The 21,428-nt window shown below is 37.3% G+C and overlaps 1 protein-coding gene across 1 annotated transcript; it reads left to right on the top strand.

Annotated features, from left to right (window-relative positions):
• Positions 1-2,986: 2,986 nt before the first annotated feature.
• Positions 2,987-13,562, top strand: LOC134376654 (oocyte-secreted protein 3-like). The gene is made up of 6 exons (XM_063095139.1): positions 2,987-3,062; positions 7,807-7,985; positions 10,320-10,417; positions 12,007-12,067; positions 12,244-12,303; positions 13,503-13,562. The coding sequence occupies exons 1-6, from the start codon at positions 2,987-2,989 to the stop codon at positions 13,560-13,562; spliced, it is 534 nt and encodes a 177-aa protein (XP_062951209.1).
• Positions 13,563-21,428: the final 7,866 nt, after the last annotated feature.

Here is a 21,428-nt window from a genome sequence, read left to right as displayed (position 1 = left end):
TTATTTGGTCACATTTTACTTATTGCTTCTGGAATTTGAGTCATAATTGGAACAGACTCACTCATGCCTAGCTCATAAAATAATCAATGCAAGCAGACTAAACACACATTAAGCATTTTCCTTAGATTGAGTGAGACCAGTGCAGGGCCAGTAATTCTCTATTAACCATCTGTCATTTGTTTGTTTCTATCCAATGTGATCCCCAGGCACCTAACTGATTCATATTAACTCTCAGCTAAGTGGCTAGTAACAGTAAACATGTCAGCTATGTCTCATTAATACATGTATTTCAACAGGAAGAAATAAGAAAAGAAAAAGAAGAATCCCTTCACCATCTGAGGCACTCAGTGGTCTCGCCTACAGAGCTATCTCCCTGAGAAAGGGAAGCAGAAGACCTCAGTTTTACCCTCAATAATCTCTGGATTTGGTCTCAGCCAGCCTTCCCTATTCAGACGCTAAAGAGACCATAATTCTCCTAGTTGTGTGTGCATCCTCCCTGCTTCTTGCCTTGCGTTTAGAGAGCTCCATTTCTACTTTGCCAATTTTTTTGTTTTTGGGGGGTTTTTTTATGAAAAGAATTATTCCCCTTGGAAAATTTATAGGAAAGATGACTAGTTACAGCACAACATCCCAAACACTAACATAGTGCTCTTAATGGCTCAGCAGGGGTTTTTTGTACAGTAGTTGTACAGCATTTCTTGGTCAAAAGAAATATGTAACATCTTTGTTTATTAAGTAGTTATGTGAGAAAAACAATATGTAGTTATGCCTTAACAACTTAGCAACCATTTGAAAACATTAAAACATACATTGAGGGCCGACCCCGTGGTGCACTCGGGAGAGTGCGGCGCTGGGAGCGCAGCAGCGCTCCCGCCGCGGGTTCAGATCCTATATAGGAATGGCCAGTGTGCTCACTAGCTGAGTGCGGTGCGGCTGGTCACAAAAAAAGACACGCACACACACAAAAAAACATATTTGTATTTTACTCTTTAGATAACCACAATTACTTACCAATAGAACGTGTTTGCCCATTGAACACTGCACAGTTTCTCAAATACTGGAATGAGATTGGACATCTCCACCCTCATTTCTTGTTCCACATTGATTTTTCCACGGCACTGACTTTCCCACATTGATTTTCATCAAAGCAACCACTGAACCCCCAGATGTACAAAGGTATGAACTAATAAAAAGGAATGTAGCACCATTAAATTTTGGAACTGTGGACCACCTTGAGCTAGTAGTTTGCACAGTTCCTGACAGTTGTCAAAGTATCACTGTTTCTCTGAACATTTAAAAATATCCCCTGGTAGTCCTGTGAGCTCACTGAAGTGCCTCTGGGCTCCTCAGTACACAGTATAGGAACTGTGGAGCCAAGGACAAGATTTGTGTGTTTGTACAGAAATTTGACATATTAATTTAATGACCCCTTTAATGGAACGGTAAATTCTCACACACAGGTTATTTAGTAAATGAATGAAAATACTATGTGTGGTACACTTTGTTTTCTATTTTATCTCACTAACTCATTTCTTCAGCAAATACCTATTGAGCATCTAATATGCCAGATGTATGTCTTAGAGAAATGAAAACTTATTTTCTCACAGAAACTTGCACACAAATGTTCCTAGCAGCTTTATTAGTAATAGCAAAACACTGGAAACAATCCAGATATTCAATGAGTGAATGGTTAAACAAACTGTACTAATCTATAGCATGAAATACTACTTAGCAATAAAAGGAACAAATTATTGATTCACTGGAATATCCTGAATGAATCTCCAGAGAAGTATGCTGAGTGAAAAAAGACAACCCCAAAAGGCAACATACTGTATGATTCCATTTATAAAACATTCTTGAAATGATGAAGTGGAAATGTAGAGCAGATTAGTGGTTGCTAGGGGTTAAGAAAGGGCTGGGGTGTGAGGAAAATGTACGTAACTCGAAAAGGGCACTATCAGGGATCCATGTGGTGATGGAAATCTTCTGTATCTTGACTGCATCAGTGTTATAATCTTGGTTGTGATATTGTGCTATACACATATACTCTAGAAAACTATATTTATATAGTTCATTCTTGGTACACCACGATGTATCTCTGGGGATATGTAAAACCTGGTTAGAAAAGAAAAAGATATCAAAGGGTCGGACTTAGGACACCTAAGGAGGACATCAAGAAATTACTCGAGGTGGGCTGCCTGCTTGGTAGAGCTCAGGGTTGTGAACTCCAAGGTCAAGGGTTCAGATCCTCTTACCGGTCAGCCACCTCCCTCCCAAAAAAATCACTTAAAATAGGACTTTGTCAAGGTTAATTTTTACAAAATGTAGTAGTCAAGGTTGAACCTCCTGGCCCTGTTGGCTTCTCCTTCCTAGGCTGATAATATTGGGCAAGTTCTGCAGCTACTGGTGCAGCCCCTACTAGCACCCCAAGTCAATTTGTAAAAAATATATATATTCTATATGTAGTATAATTATATGCAATATATAGTAAATATATTATAATATATAAAATATGTAACATGTGTAATATATTATAAAATGAATATATAATATTTATTATATATTATTCTTATAATATATAAAAAATAAACTGGGGAAAATGGCTCCAGCAGTGGATGTTGAAGCACATCATCAGGTCAGAGCTTTGGGGAATCCCTAAATCAACCCATATAGTTTCAAAAACTGGCCTGCGAAAGGCATCTATTCCAACATTTCAGAGGTCCTAGAAACTGTCCCAGACAGTTCTATGGGCACTACACAATGCTTTGCTGTATTTGCTTTATTTGACACACTGGTTTACTTTGCCCAAATGATCAAGAAAGGGTCGGGGCTGGAGCTGACAATATGTTACAGGTTTTTTCTCTGTCTCTGAATTGGGCTAATTGAATACATCTGAGTGTGGCCCCTGTTATAAAAGCACTTCAAGCTTCCCAGCTCCTCTTAACTTCCTGTTGTCTGAGGAGGTCTTAGTCCCAGATCCAGCAAAATGAAGGCCTCGGAGGTGTTAGGACTGCTGCTTTCACTTGTTTCCCTGACTTGGATGAGTTCTGGGCAAGAGCCAGGTATAAGAGTGGACCTTGCCTGCTGGTACCCTAAAGGGGTAGTTTCTCAAGGACCATGAGTCATGGTTGCTAGGATTTTGTTGCCCCACCTTAAAAGTTTGGGAACTCAGTAATTCTCATTAGCCGCATGCTTTCTCTCTCCTTGGGTCCAGTTAATACTGTTAAATGAGTGAAGGAGTGTTGAACTCAAGTCGCTGTTATTTTCTCTGAGGTTTCTCAGTCTCTCCTCTTCTCCCATTTCGTCCTACTTAGAGCTACTGGAATTTCCCACTAATTCATCCTTGGGCCAGCTGCTCTTCCACATGACTCTTTCTCTTCCTATTGCTGGTACCTCCTCTGTTCTTTCACCTGAATTGTTCAACCACACATTCTTAAGTGGCCTCCCTCCTCTAACTGCCTCTCTTCCCCTCCAGAAAATCGCTATATAAATCTTCTTAAGATACAATTCTATTAAATCCCTTCTAAAACACTCCAGTACTTCCTTGCAGCCCTGTGTGAAGCAAAGACTGGCTTTCAGTATCCTATAAAGACTGACCTCAAGCTACCCTCAGATCCAGGTTTCTGACTGCTCCCCAAAGAACTCAGGAGGGACTTCAGATGGCTTGTTTCTCCACTGACATTGCATGGTCTCTCTCCTGCACCCAGAGAGATTCCGGTGTAGAACCTTCCAACATCTTCAGGCCATGCAGACCACAGAGCCGTGGCCATCTCAAAGGAGGCAGACGTTAATTTAAAAATCTTGCAGATATATGAACTGTTCTAAATGCTCAGAGGAAAAGTAAGATAGATCGTGAATGCAAGTAACAAGTAGAATTGATGGTGTCCTAGGGGGACAGAAGAGGTTTCCTGGAGAAGTCCTATTTGAAGTAAGATCTTGGGGATAATATTGTCTTTGCTTAGGTGGAAGTTTGGGTGTTGGGAAGCAGAAAACACTCCCTTTTTACCTTAAACCAAAAAAAAAAGAGCTGTGCAAAATGTGTTTCAGAGGTAGTAATCTGTGTCCAAGCTTCTGAAATATGACCAAGATGAATGAAATATAAAGAGGCTGAAAAAAGTTATTTGAGCAAACGAAAGGGGTAGAGAGAGCAGTGGAGAGTTTTGAGATACAGAAGGGGTGTTAAGCAGGACAATTCCCTTGGCACAAGGTGTTCTCTAAAATAAGCCTTTCTGATAGGTAGTGGTTATTTGAGGTCTGGTGGAAAATATAGAAGTCATGTGAAAGCTAGAAATAGAGTATTTGGTTTGTGATTGAAGCATCAAGACTCAGAAGTGAGGCAGATAGAAAAGAGAATTAAAGAGGAAATCCCCATTGTGCTGACACCCACAACAAACAGCACACTTTCTGCCCATTCCCCAAAGCCATCTGGCCCTGCCCTAATGCACACTATCCTAAGTATCAGGGCCTGGCTTTGCTTCTATTGCAGGTACCAGATGGAGCAGGGTCTTAATAGCTCATGTTCAAAACTTTTATCTTTTCCTACTTACAATGGAAACCCTAATCAGGAGAATGGTGTGCTAAGTGTGTGTTGTATTGGGGTTGACAAGGTCTCAACTGCGTATAATGTCAATTTCAAAGCCTCACCTGATGCCTTCCACCAACCCGCCGCCATCACTCATAAAACTACTTTAGATAGATGAAGGATTGCAGAAGGTAGAATTCTAAACAGAATTCTTGCGAACAGGTTGCCCGATGTGGTGGAGCCCCAGCCTGAGGGCCAGGTTGACTCCTGACCAGATTATAAACTTGGTCACCAGAAGCCCTTGAGTCCCTATTTTTCTCAACTATGAAAGGTAAAGAATGCTTTTTTAATTTCCAAAGGATATTAAAAAGTTCAACTTTAAAGTAATAAATCGAAATAATAAATTGAAACAGTTGTCTTTTTTTCCCAGTAGAAGGGTATAACCTGGTAGCAAAAAAAAAGGCATTTGAGGCTATTAGAGCTTATTGTCAAGTATCCCTTAGGCTTTTTCACTGATGATGAGTAACGTTAGTAAAATTCCTATATGTTATATTCACCCTAAGTATGGAATCTTGCCCTAGTGAACTCAGGCAGCTTTATATGGGCTCTTTCTATTACTGTCTCTAGAAACACCACGATATTTCAGGTTCCTCCCGAGAAGCTAGAACCTGAGCCAGAGCTTTCCTCCCTTTCCTGCCAGCAAGGTCCACGCTATACTTCTGTTTCTGTCCTTCCAGCTTTAAGCACAGGTGTAGTGGGTGGTACCAGAATTCTCAATTTCCATTTCACATTTCTCTCTTCATCTATTTATCTACTGTGTGCTTGACTTGCTGGCAGTAAAAATGGAGCAGTAAACAGCCTCTACCTACATGGATCTTCAATTGTAATTGGAGAGAAAAACACTTCAGAAAGTAGATAACTGATAATTCCAGACGATAAGGGCTTTGGTAGAAATAAATAGGGTGATGTCACATGGATATAACTATGGAAAAGAAAAGCCACTTGAATAGGACACTCAGTGTAAGGTCTTCTGAGAAGGTGATGTAGAACTGGGACATGAAATAAAAGTCAGCAAGGTAAAAATCCAGAGGAAAAGCAGTCTGGGTATAAGAAACTGGGAGGGTGGCAACCTTGATGAACCAAAAGGAGGTGGGTATGGCTAGAGAGTACCTATTAAAACAAAAAGGTACTGCTCCCTGGGTCACTTTGGAAATTTATACTGCTTTGTTCTGAATAAGATTGGAGGGAAGGAAGGTATGCTATACAGTCTGAAATTCAAGGAGCAATCACTTACAGCAAAGAATTGCCCATGTCCCACATGAATTTCACCTATTTCCTTCATTCATGTAGATGGAAATCTGTAATGATCTGAACCTAAAACTTACCTTTCATTTACATATAAACAGTCTTTTCCCCCAGCTTTATTGAGGTATAATTGACAAATAACAAATGTATGTACTTAAGGTATACAACACGATTTTTGATGTAAGTATACATTGTGAAATGATTACCACTACCAAGATAATTATACATCATCTCCCAGTTACATTTTGTGGTGAGAACACTTAAGATCTACTCTCCTAGCAAATTTTAAGTATTTGATACCGTATTAACTATAGTCACCATACATTAAAGCTCCAGAACTTATTCATTCTGCATAACACAGAGTCTTTTTATACAAGTTATATATACAAAGCAAGGGAAAATCATACATAGTTTTGCTTGGAACTTTACTGAGTTGTTCATCTTTCTGGAAAAATCTCACCACTGAATGGAAGGCTACTCTGGTACTTGAAATCTCTATCTGTATTAGCGTTAGTCTCAAGCTTGCTGACTCTATAGTACATACATATCAGGGTATTTCAAAAGGTCTGCCTGAATCTCTACCAATTGATATACATATTACTTTAAACTGTTTTCCTTTTATTTATTTTATAATTAGTGAATTATAGTGATTTTTAAAAATATATATGTAAATTAGTTATCTATGGATTTTATTTAGGAATAATAAAGGATGCACTAAAATTGCTATTGTAAAATTAGAGCACTGGGTCTTCTAGTTGAGACTCTCTGGACTAGCACTTAGCAAATCAAGAAAGGTTAGTTGGAAAGGGATTCGGGGACCAGGGCGAGAAGAGTGTTACAGGCCATTAGAATTTCAGATTTTATACTAATTGCAATGGGAAGCAATTAGAAAGTTGTATGCAAGCTGGTGAAATGATCTTATCTGCATCCGTGTTTGCAGTTGATCTAGAAGGAGAACAAAACTGAAGGTGGGGCTCTTCTTCACAAGGCTACTGAGGTAGTCCAGGAGAAAAACTACCGGAAGTGGTAGTTTGGGACAGGCTATTGATCATGAAGAAGTGAATAGATGTAAATAAATTCTGAAGGTAAAAGTGAGAAGACTCAGTGGTAGACCAGATATGGGTATGAAGGAAAAGAAATAATTAGAAATAAATCCTAGGGTCTTTGGGCTTGGACATTGGACAAGGATAAAACAAATATGAGAGTAGGGTAAAAGTTCTGTATTGATCATGCGCCTACTGAGACAACTGTTTCAAATATCCTCTTGAATATCTAGAAGGAAATTGGAGAGATGCCTCTAAAACTCAGGAGAGGAGTCTAATCCAGGAGTAAATTGTACGCTCTGAATTCATAATCGAAGGTAACATAGTATAGTCCAAAGAGCAGTGAGCCAAGCCTGGTTTCCAGTCCCAGCTGTCTACTAGGTCTGTGATCCTGCATGAGTCACTCGATTCTCTCCATATGTATTGCACACCTGTTCCCATGAGGCACACAGCATAGGACCTACTTTCAAAGGGCTCAAGTTTTACAAGGACACTAGGTTTGGGGGAACTTAGTAACTCGTTGAGTGCCCTAATAAAGATGGAACCTATTCTGCTCTACTAAAGGGATGGCCACTATGGTTCTTTCTCCAGTAAAAATTCTGAATGCAGTGCAACTGAGTCTAGCTATTTGGGGAGTGTCATGGAGGAAGGGGGACTGTTTCAGAAGGGTAAAAAGAGGGAAGTAGTACTATGAAAGGAATAATTTTTACACAAAACTCCATTTCTTTTAGCTAAAAATAGTCTTCCCTCATGTGACGTGGTTTTAGTTTTTGCGGGGTGGGGGTCGGGGTGGCTGGCTGATAAAGGTATAGAACCCTGGACCTTAGTGTTATCAGCACCTTGTTCTATCCAAAACTGAGTTAATGGGCCAGCCCACTTTGAGCAGTTCATTGAAATAGAATTGCAAATTGATTTTTTTTTCTCCTGTTTTAACAGTGTTGGTGGAATGCAGCCGTCTTAATTTTCGTGTTATAGCTAAAAGAGCTCTATTTTACAGAGATGAATTTGTAGGTCCTGATAAATTGTTTCTAGGGACTGGCTGTCAGGCAATTCGAGTGAGACCAGATGAAATTGAGTTTGACTATCCTGTTAGTCTCTGCGGAATTGAAACACAGGTAAGAGAAGTAATCATTTAACCTACTGCCATCTGTAAAGTCTTTGAAGTGTTGTTTAATGTTTCTTCTTCTTATATTATGCTACTGTTATTGCCAATTGGTGCCATAGACTGGGTGCAAGCCTAGGAGGAACATGAAGAACCTTTTCTCCATATTCATTCATTCACCAGAGACCTACTTTGTGTAGGATTCAGAGTGAATAAGAAACTCAAAGACCTTTCTCTCAGGAGGATTACAACCTATTGGGATACAGCATGCATTACATGTATAGCATGAAAGAGTATCCAGCATTTCCACGTATTTTCTAATGCTTGTAAAATTAATATAAAATATATATTATAAATAATATAAAATAATACAAAATAAAATTATTGTTATCCCCACTTATGTAGATTAAGGAATTAAGGCACAAAGGCCAGAGATGTAACCAAACTTAAGAAGTTAATACACAGTAGAGCCAGGGACAGAAACCAGGTTTGCTGATGCCTGTTCTAATAAGCCTTTTGTTTTGTTTTGTTTTGTTTTGAATTATGACTCTGGGATAAGTAGGATAGAATGTACAACAATGGTAAAAAGAAATTACCCCAGGGAGTTCAAAGAAAAGAAGGTTCTGAGATGTCTATTTCTTGCTCAGAAATGGACTTTACTTGTTCTCTATATCACAAAGATGATTGAAAATATACTCATAGTATTTCAACATCAGAGTAAGAAGAGCTTGGGGAAGGTTTCAATACAGTAGGTTTCTACTGCACCCAAAGTGAGCGTAACATATCCAATTTACCTTGTGTTAATTTGTGCTGCTTTATACACGGGGCTAAATATGTTCTGCCATCGATCTGCCCTTCAAGTCACAAGTAAGGGAAACCTTGGATATGTTGACATGATGTTCTTTCAGTGAGTCCTCTCCACTGACCCATAAGTATCATGGCCTGAGAGCACAGTTTATGCTTGCCCAGAACATACAATTCCACCAGCCCTGTGTCCACCCCAGCAAGGTGTTTATGACTCACATATCCTTCAAACATCTGCCATGAAGAAATCCAAAGGCATTTGGAGGCACTTTTAGTGGTTAAAAGCAACTGTCACTCCTAGAGCTTTTGGCAACAGCATAACCCAGTGGTTATCAAGTGGGGATGATTTTGCCACCTAGGGAACATTTGACGATGTCTGGAGGCAATTTTAGTTGTCAGTACTAGTGGGAGGATGCCACTGGCCTTTAGTGAGTAGAGACCAGAAATGCTGCCTAACACCCTACAGGGCACAGAACAGCCCCTCACAACAAAGAATTATCTAGCGTAAAATGCCAATAGTGTCAAGGATGAGAAACATGGTCTCAAGATGAGAAACAAGGATGGTCTCAATCATCACACTTGCCTTCTCTCCTACCTCGGTATTCTAAGCAGCCTTTCTCTAAGGAGCTTAGAATCATTAAAACTGAAACAGCTTAAACTCTGATGTCATTGCTATACAATCCAGATGAGGGCATTCCATATTTTTTAAATTGCCTTTCTTCTGTCTTACCTCTTGATTTAAATAGCTGAATGAGATAATTTATTTAGACCCCAGGAAACATATGAGCCATTTGTCTTGTAGGATATTATGTAGCTAATAAATTTATGCAATAATTAATGACATTGGAATCTCTCTATTGAAGTTGGAAAAAAGAAAATATACATAATAGTGTGATCTCAATAATGCAAACAACAGAAGGCTCAGGTGGAAATACAATCAAATACTTACAGAATCGAGCCCACGATGATATGATCATAGATATACTGCATCTCATTTCTTGAGCACCAAATACATTTCAAATGCTCTCTATGGGGAGTACATATTTTCTGTTAAGAAAACACAACTGATTAGCACAAACATACAATACTAATTAGCTATCTTCCTTTTGGCTAATGTTTTCAGAGACTTGGAAAACAGAAGTAAAGAGAAAGTATATTTCAACTGAGAGATATCATAAAGTATTTCAAATTAAAGTATTTTATTGTCTTGCATTTTAAACCCTTTTCTTGTAGAACAATTTTTCCCCTAAGTAGCTCTGAAAATTTTTTTCCCTAGAATTCTGATCTGAGGAGGCTAATGAAAAACCTTCAAGGTCAACTGACCCTTAGCTGCCAATTCTATTCAAAAATTATATGCCATGTGTTTTTGTTCTATTTCCTGATTAAGCTAAGTGCTTCTGCTTTGCCAGAGAGAACTATAATCACCTTAGTTGGAGTAAATATCTGATCTCTAGAGATACTGGAGTAGCCAGTTTTTTATTTGGACATACTAAAATATGTGTGGCAAATGAACGTGCATTTCAAAAGTCTCTTTTCCCACCAGGTTTTCCATGATAGAGTTGTCATTCAATCCTGGCTTACCTACACACCAAGGAATCAATTAATTTCTGCTGAACTTCGTTTGAATTGTATGGTTCCCAGGTCAGTCAAAAATATCCATTGGCTTCTTCCTTAAATACCAATAGCTTTTTGCTGAAATGTATCATCTCTTAGCCAGAGACACTGAAAATCATGACTTTTTATAGGTTCTCAACCTTACATCGTCTGCCCATGTTATTTAATTTCTACTGCAGTCCACTATTCAGAGGTCAAAACTCAGACCAAATGAGTTACCCAAAATTACAAAGTCAGGAGTGGACCTTGCCTCTTTATTCTATACCCTTGATTCTTTCTATCTACTCTCCTGCAGATTGTGAGGACATGCTGTCAACCCTAATTCATGACACCGACATTTGACACACAGTGTCTACAGAGGTTTCTGTAGAAGTTTGCGGGTTGGCTTTGACTCCACAATTCAAAAGGCTCTGAGTTGTACAGAAGAGTTGGGGTTTGTTAAATAAATAACAATTCATTTCCCCTCCTGAATTTGAAATCAATTAGGTAATAAATTGCATAGAAGATATAGCTTATTTCTAATAAAGCCGATAGGCAAATGACGCTTTAGATCCACAGCTAGAACTCCTCCTACAAGCCCACCGTGAAATAAATTTGTTGACCCAGGAACAAGAAGAATTGGATAATTACAAGTCTTCCTTGAGTGCAAAAAGCCTGCCTAGTAAGCTGACCTTCTGGCCACAGAGCAGACCAGAATGTGGCCCTCTGAAGAAAGTCTGTCTCCAAAAATTCAGGGAGACTGAACTAAAAGTGATCAGTTCCTTCACCCAAATTCACTACGAAATAATGCTTTCCTGTTACACTGAAGAGAATTAAGGGAGAAGGCCTGGAGAAGATAAAACTGCTCCTCCTATAGTTTCCACTCCTGGAGAGTGGACCAAAAATAAATCTTTCTTCTCTGGAAACTTAAAAAATTAAAACACTCCATTAAACAAAATGAAAAAATAAAATTCTCTAGTTTAAGCAGTAAGTATATAATTCCTTATAAGGAAATTGTAATTAAATAAGGAGAAGAGATTAGAATGTTTGCTAAGCATAGATTCTGCTAGGCAACAACTTTTGAGCAAAAGTGCTGCTTGGCCCTTGCTAATAACAATAACCTCATTTATTGAACTTTTATTATGTGATAACCACAAGTTTACATGAGCTTCAGGCATTTTAATCCTCATTATCAACCCTATGCACAAGTCACTAATATTATCCATATTTAATGACTTAGAAACTTAGGCACATACACATTAAATGATTCATCAACTTCACACAGCTAGAAAGTCCCAGGTTTAATTCTAGGCAAAATAGCTCAAACAACTATTTTACATCACTATGCTCTCCCGTTCTGTGCTGGTTGATAAGCTCTGGTCTCTTATCTTCCAACCTGACTGGACCCTGACTGACATAGTCTTTGGAACAAAAGTAATAGGACTTCAGTAACTCTTGGCAACCTAGTAAATAAACTTCAAGAGATTCTAGGAATTTCATGCCCGAGACTAATTATCTTCCAGCAATAATTACTACAACACACTGTGGAAGTTTTTCTAAAGATAGTTTTGCTTGAATTTTTTTTTTTTTAATTCAACAGAGAACAGTTTCTGTGTCCATAACTTATTATCTCACAGTGGGGGATTCGGTGAGAGTGTTGAACAAAATAAAAAGTTATGGCTGTTAAAGCAAGGCCTGGTAGTACCTGAGCCCAAAGTTCAATCCCAGGAATGACAACTCTGAAGCCTTTGTAATGCTTTATAATTCCTTTTTTTTTTTTCTTTGAAAGCTCCTATGTCTTACCTGATGAGTCTTCTAACAACGCCCTGTTGAGCAGCATGTACACCGTTCCCCTTTCGGAACCTCAACACTAGTTCTTGATACAGTACAGATTCTGTGTGAGATGTGACTATGCTCACTTCAGAGATAACTGGGTAAGGATACCTACAAAGGCCAATATTTAATGTACCCAATCAGGTATTTTATGACCAAAAAAATGTATTAGGGGCAAGTAAAAAACCAGGTACGTATAAACCCCCCGCTGAGGCCTGGATGACATACAACTCAGTAGTGGGGGTGTACAAACGGGAGTATATGGAGTCCCCTCTTGTAGCTCGTATCACTCCGTATTTGGTACTAACATAAGCAAGACCGGACATTCACCAGTCTCATAACTTTCTCCTCACCCTAGGATGTTTTTCCTTAGCAGTAAGAATCTCATTTTACAGAGTTCAGAACTGAACATCTGAGTCCAAAACCCATAACTGTAATGGAAGGAGGGGTCAATATGTCCAGGAGTGGCCAGTTTCAAACATCTCATTTTTCACAAAGAGACCAAATGTTTTAAGGTTGGGGAGGGGCCTTTGAAGGAAACGTACAGGCTAAATCGTATGGATTATACCACTGAGTCCATTTCAAAAAATTTTTTTCAAACATACAGGACTGCTTTGATTTTTTTCTTTTTCTATAATTTTTAGGAGACAGGATCTATGTTGCTTCTATTCTTAAAATTTGGACTATCCCAAGACTATCCGCAATGTAGCTCATATCTGGGAATTATTTTTTAAAAAATTATATCCTGAAATTAGCCTGGTGTATTTTAACTGGTTCAATTTCCACAGGTGTGAGCTCACAGAGAGTCCTCCCCCTCTTTTGAACAATATCCCTAAAACTTGAGTCTTATAAATACCATATATCAGCTGCTTATGAACTTTCTTTTCCCACAGTCAAGACCTTTTTATGGGCCACGCAATCACTCACTTCAAAGACATTTGGACCATTCTTTCATCTTCAAATTTTAGAAGCTCATGTCCTTGAACATTCAGCAGCAACATAAAGGAACCCAGTTTAATGATGTGATATGGTATTTCATTTTTATATATTTGTGTGTTTTTAATTCATTTTAATCTATCGTAATCCCCTTCATGATGCCTTTGAGAAGAGGCCATCAGCGTTTTTAACTTTTAATGTGGTCGATCGCAAATTCATGAATAAAACTTGACACACTTTATTGTATCCCTGTATTTATTGTATCTATAATTTAGCTAATATAAATTTAATTAATTTAATTCTAAGCTGCTGGTCTGAGTTACCAGGAAGGGAGTAAGGTTATTGCCAATCTTGTTTTCTATAGCTATTTAATAATCAACTTTTGAAAGCTGGTCCAAGTTATATGCAGTACTGTGGCCTGTAAGCTTACTTGGAAAAGAGTAAGTAGAAATTGAAACCTACCAGAAGCATAGAGAGCTGAGAAGGGCAAGTGAACAGGATGTCTATTTAGATCTATCCCAACCATATTATTCTGTTATAAATTCAAAGGGTTGATTTGAGATCTAATGATATGCCACTCCCTTAGTCACATCCTCCTGACAGGGCCAGAGCAATCAGGCAAGAGAAAGAAATAAAGGGCATCCAGACTGGAAAAGATGAAGTCCCTGTTTGCAGATGACATGATCCTAGATATAGAAAAGCCTAAAGACTCTACAAAAAAACTTCTGAGTTGCTCAACGATTTCAGCAAAGTTGCAGGATACAAAATTAACACACAAATATCACCAGCATTTTTATATTCCAACAATAAAGTAGCAGAAAAAGAAATCAAGAAAACTAGCCCATTTACAGTAGTTATCAAAAAAATAAAATACCTACAAATAAAGTTAACCAAAGATGTGAATGATCTCTACAATGAGAATTACGAATCACTGTTGAAAGAAATGAAAGGACACAAAAAGATAGAAAGATATTCCATGCCCTTGGATTGGAAGAATTAGTATTTTAAAATGTCCATACTACCCAAAGTGATGTATAGATTCAACACACTCAACACACTCCACATCAAATTACCAATGACATTCTTCACATAAATAGAAAAAAAATCCTAACAAAAGACCCCAAATAGCCAAAGCAATCCTAAGCAAAATAAATAAATAAAGCCAGAGGCATAACACTACCCGACTTCAAATTATACTACAAAGCAATAGTAACCAAAGCAGCATGGTGCTGGCATAAAAACAGACACATGGACCAGCGAAACAGAACAAAGAACCCAGAAGTCAACCCATATACCTACAGCCAACTGATCTTCGACAAAGGCACCAAGAACATACATTTGGGAAAAGACTGCCTCTTTGATAAATGGTGCTGGGAAAATTGTACATCCATATGTAGAAGAATGAAACTTGACCTGTACCTCTTGTCATATGCCAACATCAGCTCAAAATGGATTAAAGAATTAAATACATGTCCTGAAACTATAAAACTCCTAAAAGAAAACATAGGGAAAACACTTCAGGAAGTAGGATTGGGCAAAGACTTTATGAATATGACCCCCAAAGCACAGGAAACAAAAAGAATAATAAACAAATGGGATCATATCAAACTAAAAAGCTTCTGCACAGCAAAAGAAACAATTAACAGAGTGAAAAGACAACCTACAGAGTGGGAGAGAATATTTGCAAACTATGCACCTGATTAATATCCAGAATATACAAGGAACTCAAACAACTTAACAATAAAAAACAAGTAACCCTATTTCAAACTTGACAAAGAAGCCGAATAAGCATTTTTCAAAGGAAGATACACAATGGCCAACAAACATGTGAAAAAATACCAATGTTACTCAGCATCCAGGAAATGCAAATCAAGACCACATTGAGATATCATTCACTCCAGTTAGACTGGCTATTATCAAAAAGACAGAATAACAAGAACTGGCGAGGATGCAGAGAAAGGGGAACACTCCTACATTGTTGATGGGACTGTAAAATGGTGCAGCCACATGGAAAATGGTATGGAGGTTCTTCAAACAACTACAAATAGAATTGCCATATAACCCAGCAATCCCACTTCTGAGTATACACCCAAAGAATGGAAATCATCATGTCGAAGGGACACCTATGCTACCAGGTTTACTGCATTTACAATAGCCAAGAGTTGGAACCAACCTAAATGTCCACTGTCAGATGACTGGATAAGAAAAATGTGGCATATTTATGCAATGGAATACTACTGTGCCATAAAAAGTAATGTAATACTGCCATTCACAGCAACATGGATAAAATTATGTAGAGAAAATTGTGTTAAGTGAAATAAGCCAGGCACAGAAAGAGAAATACCACATGTCCTCACTTATATGTGGGAGCTAATACAAAATTAATAAATTAATTTAAAAAGAAAGATACAAGAATCACAATAATACATTAAACTTCTAAGAGAAGAAAACAGAATTGAGGTTACCAGAGGTGGGAAAGGGGGATGCGAGAAGAAGAATTGGGCCATGAAAATTGATTACATTATATAATAAAGAATACACTAATTACCCTGATTTGATCATCACACATTGCACACGGGTATTGATATTCAATGCTGTACCTCACAGATATGTTCAATCAACTATGCCTCAATAATTAATTAATTAATTAATTAATTAATTAATTAATTAATTAATTAATTAAAAGGAAAAGAAAGGAAATCACTCAGCCTGGCTCTTGATCATCAGCACAACCAGTTTTGTGGAAATAAATTCATGAAATTAAAATCATGAATTGCCAGGCTAGAAACAAGGGCAACAGCTTCAACTTAAAAACGATCACACAGGAGACAAAAAAACATGACATGAGGCAGGTGGCTGGTTTATGAGCAGGCGATTGGCATGGGATGTGGAAGAGCAAGTTGAAACCTCAAGTAAAGAAGTCTTCTTTCCCAGGTAGGGTAAATGGAGTGGAGAGTTACACAATAGAAAGCAGCTACATCTAGAAGGAAGAATAAAAAATAGCTCTTTCCCAAGCATAAGGATAAATTAGGTAAATCAAGTCTGCAGTGCAGAGAGAGATCCCTGAGGTAATAGCATTTCAGCTAAAGGATGGGTGGACCATTTGAGGGCAGGAAGCAGCACCATCTGAGAGCAAGAACTCAAGAGAGGAAAAGCACACATGCAAAAGCCCTATGGCAGGAAGGAACTTGGCACATTAGAGGAACTGAAAAAGAGAAGCTGGAGCATAATGTACAAGACAGTGAAATAACACTTGAGAGGTAGAAAAAGGCCAGAAGGTATAGGCTCTTAGAGATCACCTTTAAAGTCTGGCGTTTTATTCAAAATGCAGTGGAAGCCTTCAAAGTTTTAATCAAGAATGAAGATTTTAAATATTTTTTAAAAATATCAGTGCAATAACAACATATCTCTGTTGCAAAGAAAATTCAAAACTTAGATTTTCATAGATTAAAACTCTTAAGGCAATAAAGTTCAAACTGTGTCCCTTGAGAGTTCCTTTTCTTTAAATGTGGTATATGTATTAATCAAGTTTTAGAAGTGCTGCTGTAGAAGTTGGGTAGAGAATGGCTTGGAAAAGGGTACAAGTGAACACTAAGACACAAATTGGGAAGTTATTTCAGTGGTGCAGAAAATTATAGTAATTTTGACCAGCATAGTGGCAGTAAAGGCAGAGAGAATCAGACTGGTTCCAGAAGGTATTATGTGTGACATTAATGATTGATTAGATTAGTGATGGAGGGAGGCAAGCATAACAACCAGATTTCAGGTGAGTACAAATGAGTTGATGGTTATTAGTGAGATAATAATATCTATCAATTATGCACTGCTTATTATGTACCAGGTACTATTTTAAGCACCCTCCATATATTAACTCACTGAATCATCATGAAAATTTGGGAGATATGAGCTATTACTTTCTACATTTTATTGATAAGGACTGATGAGACAAGGACATTAAGGGACTTATCTAAGTTCCCACAGCTATTAAAATGGCAAAGATGACAGCACTAATGAAGAAGCAAGTATATGATCGAAGACTAAGAATTTGATTTTGGATGTGCTGATTTTGAAATTTCTATGAGTCATCCAAGTAGAAATGCAGAGAATGCATTTGGCTATAAGTTGGGACTCAGAAGAGCATCCAAGATAGAAGCAAAAATTTGAAGGCTTGGACATGGATGAGTACACCTAGAGAGAATATGTAATATGAGAAATAATACCTTATTACAAAGCCCAGAGATCATACGATGTTTAAAGTTTCAAAAAAAAAATTGGCAGTGAGTACAAAGAAGTAAAAAAAAAAACTTGGAGGAAAATTAGGGTGTTGGATGTTGATGGTATTGTCTGAGAAGACAAGGGGAAAATGTGTCTTAAATTAGAAGAAAAAATCAACTATATTCCATGCTTTTAAGAATTCAGGTAGACTTAAACCTGGGTTTGAATCTTTAAAAAAAAAAAAAAAGAATTCAGGTAGAAAATGCAATCTACAGAATAGGAGAATATGTGCAAATCACATAACTGATAAAGAGCTTGTATCTAGAATATATAAAGAACTCTTATAACTCAATAATAAAAACACAAATGGGGACCCAATGAAAACAATGGTTTCTGAATAAACTTTTCTCTAAAAAAGATTTACAAATGGACAATAAATGCATGAAAGATGTTCAACATCATTAGTCATTAAGGAAATGAAAACCAAAATCCGATTAGATACTACTTCACACCCACTAAGGTGGTTATAATCAAAAAGACAGACAATAAAAATTGTTGGATATGATGTGGAGAAATTGGAACCCTCATACACACATTGCTGGTGGGAATGTAAAATGGTGCAGAAACTTTGGAAAACAGCCTGGCAGTTCCTCAAAAAGGTAGATATAATGTTACCATAAGACCCAGTAATTTCACTCTGAAATATATACTAAGACAATTGAAAATATGTCCACACTAAAATTTATGCATGAATGTTCATAGCAGCATTATTCATAATAGCCAAAAAAAAGTGTAAACAACCTAAATGTCCATCAACTAATAAAGGGATAAATAAAATGTGGTATATCCATATAATGGAATATTATTTTGCCATAAAAACATAGTTCTGATACATGCTACAGCATAGATGAAACTTGAGAACATTATGATGAGTGAAAGAAGCCAGTAACACAGGACCATATGTTGTATGACTACTTATATGAATTTCCAGAATAGGCAAATCTATACAGACAGAAAGTAGATTTGTGGTTGCCTAAGTCTGGGAAGACTGGTTAGTGACTGCTAATGGGTATGAGGTTTCTTTGTGGGTGATGAAAATGTTCTAAAATTTGTACTAAAACCCACTGAACTATGCACTTCAGTTCAATGAGATGCCAGAAATTTGTTTCCAAAGGCTGAGAGATAGGAATGTAGAAGATTTATTATGTACAATAATAAATTGAGTCTAGAACCACCACTGAGATTGGATCCCAGTATGCCCCAAGGAGACAAATGCAAAGTCTGTTCCAACTCACTTGGTCTCTTTCTTCCCTGAAAAGGCCCAGAGAATGCTCCCAAAATTAAATATAACATTAACACATGAATTAATGAGGGAAAGTGGCTGAGAATGACAGTGAGAGATTTAGCCATTGAAGTTATCTCAGTCATTACAATATGATCCTAGATTAGGCAAAATTAGATGATAGTACTTAATCATGAAAGACAGGTGACAGCAATTACCATAACTGACTACAGAACCAGAGCAACATTAGAAATATTTTTACCCACAAGGATCTATGACATCGGCTAATGAATCATAAAGTACCTAGGAATGAGATAGATAGTCAGTTTGCTAAAATATTGTTTGAACTACATAACTGGAGAAAATTCTAGGTACATAATTAACCACCCTGAAATCTAGTGGCTTAAAACAATCATTTTCTCACAATTCTACGGATTAGCAGCTTGGGCTAGGTATAGCTAGGCACTTCTTCTATTGGTCTTAGGCTGCATTATTCATGTGACTTTAGTCATCTGGTGGCTCAATAAATGCTAAACCATCTAAAATTACTCACTCAATCTCAGGCATTGGCAGGCTAACAGCTAGAATGTTTCAGTTCTCCTCTATATTGCCTTTCCAGAAGACTATCTTAGGTTTATACATATTGTGGATCATAGGATTTAAAATGCAGAACACAATGCAAAGTAATTTTTAAATGTTCACTTATGTCATTGTATAAGTCTGTTTTGTGTTGCTGTAACAGAATCCCTGATACTGGGTAATTTATAAAGAACAGAGGTTTATTTGGCTTATGATTCTGAAAGGGTTGCAGATGGCATGGGCCTCAGGCTGTTTCTACTTATGGTGGAAAGCAGCAGGCAGCTGGCAGATCACATGGTGAGAGGAGGCAAGGGGTGGGGGGGCAGAGGTGACAGGGTCTTTTAAACAACCAGCTCTTGTGGGAACTAACAGAGCAAGAACTCACTCACTAACCCCACCCACCAGGAAGAGTATTGATCCATTTATAAGTGATCTGCACTCATGACTCAAACAGCTCCCAACACTGCCACAGTGGGATCAGATTTCCACATGGGTTTAGGGGGACAACATGTCCAAACTCTATCAGTCATATTTGCTAACTTTCTATTGACCCAAGTAAGTCACATGACTAGGCCCAAATTCAAGTCTAGATTTAGGGAGATGTCCTATAGAGAGGTCTAAATTTTAGAAACATTACCATATAGGTGTCACTTAAAGCCTTGGGATTAAATGAGATCAACAAAGGAGAAAGAAGCATTCCAGAAACTGAGCCCCAGGAGATTGCAACTTTTAGAAGTCAGATATATTAGGAGAAACCAGCAAGAAAGGAACAAAAAAGAGTAACCAGGAATGTATAAAGAACTCCAGAAAAGGATGTGTTCCAGCCAAGTGAAGTTAAGTATTTAAGGAAAAGAAAGTAATCAACTACCTGTCAAGTAAAATGAGACTCTAAAATCACCACTGGAGGCAGAAAAGTAGAAGTAACTTGTGATGTTGATAAGACCAGTTTTAGAAAAACCTATATTAAATACACAAAACATTAAGAAAAAGGAATCAAAGTATACCACTAAAAAAGTCATCAAATCACAAAGAAAGACAACAAGAGAGGAAGAAAGGAACAATAAAAAGAAAAAACACCCTACAAAACAGTCAGAAAACTATTAAAGTAATGGCAAATCATTACTTAACAAAATTACTTTAAAATTAAGTGAATTAAATTCTCCAATCAAAAGATGCAGAGTGGCTGAATGGATTATAAAAACAAAACAAAACAGAATACAATGATACGCTACCTACAAGAGATTCACAGTAGCTGTAAGGACACCCAAAGGCTGAAAGTGAAGGGTTAGAAAGAGATATTCCATGAAAATGGTACCAAAAGTGACCAGGAGGGGCTCATTCTTACACCAGACAAAAGAGACTTTAAGGCAAAAACTGTCACTAGAGACAAAAGGGTCATTATATAATTAAAAAACAGTCAATTCATCAAGAAGATATAACAATTATAAATATTTATGCACCCAACACTGGAGCAGCTAAATACATAAAGTAAACATTAAAAGAACTGAAAAGAGAAATAAGCAGAAATACAATAATAGTAGAGGACTTTAATACTCCACTTTCAACCACGGATAGGTCATCCAGACAGAAAACCAGTAAGGAACCAGCATATGTGAACAATACTATAGACCAAATGGACCTAACAGACATATATAGAACATTCTATTCAGCAGCAGCAAAATACGCATTCGTCTCAAGCACACACAGAACATTCTCCAGGATATAGCATGTGTTAGGCCACAAAATAAGTCTTAAAAAATTTAAGAATATTGAAATCATATCAAATATCTTTTCTGACCACAATGGTATAAAACTGGAAATCAATATTATGAGGAAAATTGAAAAATGCACAAATATATGGAAATTAAAAAAAAAAAAAACTCCTGAACAACCAATGGGTGAAAGAGGAAATCAAAAAAGAAATTTTTTAAAATCCTAAAACAAATGATACTGGAAACACAACATCTGAAAACATATGAGATGCAGCACAAGCAATTCTGATAGGAAAGTTTACGGTTATAAATATCTGCATTGAGAAAAAAAATCTCAAATTAACTAACTTTATACATCAAGGAACTAGAAAAAGAACAATCTAAGTTCAGAGTTGTCAGAAGGAAGAAAATAACAAAGACCAGAGCAGAAAGAAATACAATGTAAAATAGAAAAACAATAGAAAAGATCAACAAAATTAACAGTTGGTTTTTTTGAAAAGAT

Source organism: Cynocephalus volans, chromosome 4 (genome assembly GCF_027409185.1).
Source record: "Cynocephalus volans isolate mCynVol1 chromosome 4, mCynVol1.pri, whole genome shotgun sequence".
NCBI lineage: Eukaryota > Metazoa > Chordata > Mammalia > Dermoptera > Cynocephalidae > Cynocephalus > Cynocephalus volans.
The sequence above is the reverse complement of the archived record's forward strand: the minus strand, read 5'-3'. Positions and strand labels throughout refer to the sequence as shown.

Excerpts from the sequence above, each read along its gene's own strand:
- LOC134376654 (XM_063095139.1), top strand. The coding sequence starts at position 2,987 with ATGAAGGCCTCGGAGGTGTTAGGACTGCTGCTTTCACTTGTTTCCCTG. Across the intron at positions 10,418-12,006 it reads TTGAATTGTATGGTTCCCAG|TGGGGGATTCGGTGAGAGTG; the intron begins GTCAGTCAAAAA and ends ATTATCTCACAG. Across the intron at positions 12,068-12,243 it reads GGCTGTTAAAGCAAGGCCTG|TTCTTGATACAGTACAGATT; the intron begins GTAGTACCTGAG and ends CCTCAACACTAG.